The 6,000-nt window shown below is 36.0% G+C and overlaps 1 protein-coding gene across 1 annotated transcript; it reads right to left on the reverse strand.

The window, feature by feature from the left end:
- Positions 1 to 265: 265 nt before the first annotated feature.
- Positions 266 to 5,655, reverse strand: abracl (ABRA C-terminal like). The gene is made up of 3 exons (XM_034241249.1): positions 5,386 to 5,655; positions 4,193 to 4,258; positions 266 to 2,876 (listed from the first exon to the last, which is right to left on the reverse strand). The coding sequence occupies exons 2-3, from the start codon at positions 4,251 to 4,253 to the stop codon at positions 2,692 to 2,694; spliced, it is 246 nt and encodes an 81-aa protein (XP_034097140.1). The 5' UTR covers positions 4,254 to 4,258; positions 5,386 to 5,655; the 3' UTR covers positions 266 to 2,691.
- Between the last annotated feature and the right edge of the window lie 345 nt (positions 5,656 to 6,000).

Consider the following 6,000-nt stretch of genomic DNA (forward strand, 5'->3'; position numbering starts at 1 on the left):
GTGTGTAAATTGAAAAGATAATACATTTATAACATAGGTAGACCAAATGTTTGGAAATGCATGTGTGTATAATAGGAAGATGAATCCACGAGGATGTCAACAATCCTGTGGGAGCCATCAGGGAAGTAGTATGATGAGACATGCAATAAAGTAGCTTGTCCAGTCTGAGTGGAACATTATAATATAAATACAAATAATAATTTCAGTGTTGTTGAGATGTGTTTCGAGATTTAGAGTTGTCAGAAAAATCACACAACAAAGCAGGTTCAAGGTTTCAAGTGTAAAGATTTTATTCGTTGCAGGGTATTCCACAGTAACAGAAACCTTAGTATGTTTAGGAATGTGTTATTGCCAATACAAGCAGACAGTAATGACGCACATAAACACATCCCATTGGTTCACAGGAATGGCTTGAGGTATCGGCACCGCTCTGATCACAACTCTCTCCTCTTGCTAAAGGTTAATTGTGCTGTAAATTGCAATTATGTTCAGCTCACTCACAGTTTGTTTCCTCCTTACTCTTCCTCCCTTTATCCCAAAACATTTCAGACTTCTACTCAACCGTTTGTGTTGTTTTTCTGATGATTACATTTTGCCCTACTGGCTACATTTCAGCAAATGTCATAATTTGAATAAGCTCTTCTGGTTTTCCTTTCTTTTATCCATCTTTGCCACCAAGGCTAGCACAACATCCCATACGGTTCAGAGATAAGTAATAACATAATTCAAGTGAAGCTGAAATCAAACAGCGTAAGGATTTAGCTAGGTTGACAGAACAGCAGTGAGTGTGACATTGGTCTTTTAAAACTTGCAGATAAGGCGTGGTCTCTCTTCTTGGGATATGTAACGCTTGATATTATGCAGGAGAAGAAGCTGAATGTGTGGAGATTATTGGTGTTTCTAGGTTTTTTCCACGAGAGCAGCTGCAGCCACTTACCGGTGGTCAAAATGAAACAAACAAGATATTATGACATCAATTAGATTAAATAATATAGACATGATATGACATATTGAACCATGAAATTGTTAACTAACCCAATAGATATTTTAAACTCAGTTTATGAAATGCTGATTGGCTCTGCTTCTTTTCAAAATAAAATAGTTACAAGTTGTGTTTTATTTGAAAAGATTTCCCACACCGTTTTATTTCAAAATGACCGCTGACCCTTTTGGGTCTTTTCATTTTTTAAGTTAAAATACACTTTATGAAAAGGACATTTTAAAATAAAAGCAGCTGGAATAAAAATAAAAATGACCGGTCATGTTATCTTGAAAAAAAGCAGAATGTGACAGAATTTCATCAAATTGATTGAGTTAAAAAGTGTATCAGATTATTTTACAATTTCAGGTTATCACCACATGTTAGTCTATATTTATTCATATGATTACCTATTTCATAACATCTTATTTATTGTTTCAATTTGGACCACATTGGGCTCCCGTATCTGTTCCAAAAAAGGTCATCATGCCTGATCTGCAAGTTTCATTTCCCTACAGTACAGAGTAAAGGGTGGCAAAATTAAAAAAACTAATACAACTATAAATGCACATCTTGTGTAATAAGTAAGACACCTAATTTTAGCTACAGGACAATTATCAAACATAATTTGGTTGCGTCCATTTGGTCCTGAGAAACACTGAGAATTAATCTTTCGCATCTCGCACCAATAACCCTGTAATTATTACACAAAAACATAAATTGCATGAGGAAAAACACCCGCCGTCTGCTCATCGACTGTTTCTTAGGAAAGGCAAGATGTGGAATCTGTTTAGCAGAGACAATTCATTATAGATCACAGGTAAAAAGACTAGTCTAGCAGATTGCAACAAGTACAAAATGGTGCAAAAGTCTTTCTTAAAATGCACTTGTCTTAGTAGTTTCCTATCTCCAAAAGCACTGGTGTAATAATGTCTTATTACAAAGTCCACAAGAGGTAGTAGAAATGTCTTATGCAAACAAATGGAATTGCCACTTGGGGACACTTTTGGTGGACGCACACTACCTGTGGTCTTACAGCTGTACTAGATTCAAGGTGAGAAGACATTCTCGCTGATAAGGAACAATTGACCTAGTACAGCTTTTAAAAGTAGTATCTTTTACAAACAATGTGTAAAGATCAGAGTGCTCCAATTATAGATGTGAAGAAGAATTTTGTTGGAGTTGCTAAATGTCTCCAGTTCTTGGCCTATTATCCTGACACTGATACAATCAAGAGAGGCATTTGCTTGTAAAAGTTACATTTTAGTGTAATTCCTCTAAAGATGAACACAAAAAAAAACCTGAATGAAGGCGTCGCACAAATGAGTACAATCCTGATTTGTGCGTTTATAGCAGTCTATGGTTTATAGTCTTAAAAGTGTATCAAAAGGACGTCTCAGACCCTTGGTTGATAAAACAGCAGGGCCTGAGAAGGAGAGAAACACCATCTGAAAATATAAACGTTAGCCCCTGATAACCTAAAAGATTATCCAATAACTTGTTTAATACTGTTTTGGCACAGTGAAATCAAATGAAATCATATGCAGTTATGCCAGCTGGGGCCATAAGTGTACAGTTTGAGCTAATCTGTTATGTTTAAATTGAAATACTGAGCATTGCACGTGAAGGAAGAAAACAAGCCGTTACAGAAGCTCAGTATTTGAGGGGATTCAGGAAGTTGCTTGAAGGCCATGTGGTACAAACATTAGGCCTTATTCCTGCAGCAGAGTGATACTGACGCTATCATGTACGCCCTGCAGCAGCAACTCGCTGTCGTATTTGACCACCTTCCTCTTCTTGGCCGCCTTCAGAGTGCCCACCAACGCCTCGAAGATGTTGGCACACTGGTCGTCGTTGAATAAGACCCCGAACGTCACGCTGGTTTGACCGTCGGCATCTGAAATAAGAGGCAGATTGATATATATCTTAAAAGTAATAATGCAAACGAATGTCTGTATTTATGTAGAATTGGCCAAGACTTGGAAGGAAAGGGTTAATGTACGTATGTATGTATGTATGTATGTATGTGTGTATGTATGTATGTATGTATGTATGTATGTATGTATGTATGTATGTATGTATGTATGTATGTATGTATGTGAGCAATAACGTGTAGATTGGAGTGGACTCTAAACTGAGGCGGGTGTGATTTTTATACATCTCCATGTATGTTATATATTTGTGGAATAAATAAAAAGTTTCAAAAAAGCAAAAAAAGAGCAATAATTCTCTGAGCTTTCAGGTGTTGTTATTTCATTTCATTTTCATTTAATCGTTATTTGAGAAGGGACAATGCACATTGATGAACACTTAAACAATTAATGCTTCAAATGTAAATATGCCGGATTTTAGCTTTGAGCTCATTTCCATCCGTAGTCCCGTCACATACAACATTTAAGGACATGACATTTATATACATAGCAAAAATAAATACATGATATGCAGAAAGAGCATGTTTCTCAACCATTCTTTGAGTTGACCTATAAAACTATTGAGAGTGGGACAATCCCGTATCTCAGTTGGGAGGCTATTCCACAACGAGCTGCCTTTAATGGAGAGGACATTTTGTCCGAAAGTGGTCCGTCTGCGGTGGACTTCACAGTCTCCTCAGGCTTCTGACCTAGTGCAGCGTCCAGTGTGTTTTTTGTGGATGAATTCCCCTAAGGGGGGGGGGTCACCCAATGCAATACTCCTCCTTTTTTTTTTATTCAGGAAATTGCCGTCAACATCTTTAAGCCAAAAAAGGCCCAAATAGTTAATAACAGGTTAAACCAATTACATTAAATGTCAGCCAACAACTCCTTAATAATTGGCTTGACAAATATTGGATTAGTATGAATATTGGATTCTTTTAATGCAACCGCTAGCAGTATGAGAAAAATAAAGAGCTTTTTGAACATTAAAGCAGGGAAACATGTCACAGTAGGGGCACAGAATACAAATATGAACCAAAACATTAGCATAAAAGGGCCTCTTTAAGAGATGTTTTGAGACTCAATACAAGTGAAGACGGAAGGCTTTGTAACCTGACACTGGTTTATTTGTTTCAGGGCAGTGAGCTGGGGACTAAGGTCAATTACTGATCAACATCACATGATTGCATGTTTATGGTTCATTAGAATTCATAGCATGAACATGGTTAATTAAACATGGTAAGATAAAACGCATCACAATGAACCTCTAATAGGCGTACAGAATATAGCACTGACTTACTTTTACTGCCAAGTCGCTGAATCTCCTCCACCAGCCGTTTGACTTCATGGTCGACATTCATTGTTGCTAGAAGGGGTAAAGAAAATCTAATTCATTACCACAAATAGACTTCTTAGCTTAACAAAAGTGTTTTTTAAAGCGTGTACACAGTGTGGGAGGAGACGAGCAATTGGTCATGCTACTTTCTTGCAGGGGGGAGACAACAAAAATGGTGTCATTTTAATGTCCTGTTGCTAAAAAGTAAATGTATTCTTAAATATAGGATCCCTAATTTTCGTAAATGCTTAATACATGAATCGGCGTGTAATTTAGTTACCATTTGTTTTAACAATCCTTAATGATATCGAAATGTTGGACCACATATAATGTGATATAGTCACTTCAAAAAATGTCTTTCTTTGCCAAATTCTCAAAAGGCGGATACTAATTCAGAAGAAAATATAAAATTATAATTTCTCACATAAATACATTTGATTATCAGAGACACAGTTGCAATTTTGCCAGAATAGTGAATGGGATTCAAACATGTTTGAATCAAAATCAAGTTTTTTTTGGTAATTTATTTTATGCCGAATTCTCAAAAGGCGGATAGTTATTAAGAAAAGAATATAAATTACAATTTCTCACATCATTAAATGTGATTATTAGGGAGATTGGTGAACGGTGGTGGTCTGGGACAAAGGTTATCTTCTTACAATAAACGGCCATTAAAAACGAAACTAAAATGCCTTTTTCATTCATCAAAAACACACTAACAAAAGCATAATCGATGCATTTAATTCTAGATTTATTAAATGAAGGATTTAATAAATGTATAAATAAATAGTGCAGTATTGAGATGAACGGAGCAGGCTGCAACAAGAACAGGGCGTACTGTGATCAATGCGGAAATGGTACCATTAGCATTCAGAGCTAGCCATCACTGAGCACAAATCCTCATTGTAATTCATGCATTTCAAACATGTGCAGTCATTCTTTAGTTCGGGTTTATATTTACAGTCTAAATGTGTCTTAAATTGCTTCAGGTACAAAAGAAAGACTTTGAATGAGCACCGGGTACGAGCTTGCCCCGGTATTGTAGCTTCTTACGTTCAACAAATGATCAGCTGATAAACGGATATTATATGTGGTGAAGGAATAATGTAATAAAAGTCAACATAAAACCAGTTTGTATGTAATATTAACATATTTACCTTTTGTTTTATGGTTCTGGATCCTAATAAGAAGATGACCGACTTTCTGATGAATCTGCTCCGTTGAATGATGCTGATGCGTTCAGTGTCTGCTCGGAAATGATATTCTTTGTCTTGGTGCACTGATTGATTTCTCCTTGTCATTCATTTCGACATCGTCATTTTGTAACAGAGCGAAGGTTTAAAAAAGTAAACAGATGAATTACTGTAACTGAATTATGAAAAATAAGTAAAATACTGAATTAAAAAAATATATATTGGGACCAAGGATTATGGAGGTTTTAATAATACATAGTCAAAGAAAGAACACAATGTTCACACTATTCCTAACACACTGTTCTATACATATAAATAATCCTATTCGAATATTAAATAGTATTAAAAGAGCTTTTTACCAATACCTAATGGCTCAGTGTGCAAACAATCACTAATAACGGTCATACTATGTGACTGGGAGCTTCAGAAAATGTAAAAAAAGTTACCTTTTGCTCAAGGGGGCAGCTGTAAAATATTAAAATGCATGAAAAGATGTGGGTCACGGGGTCTTTCAACAGATATTCAGATTTCCCATAACCCTTAAAGGCACCATTAAAGCTTATCTGACTTCATCGTGAC

This window comes from Gymnodraco acuticeps, unplaced genomic scaffold (assembly GCF_902827175.1).
Source record: "Gymnodraco acuticeps unplaced genomic scaffold, fGymAcu1.1, whole genome shotgun sequence".
Lineage (NCBI taxonomy): Eukaryota > Metazoa > Chordata > Actinopteri > Perciformes > Bathydraconidae > Gymnodraco > Gymnodraco acuticeps.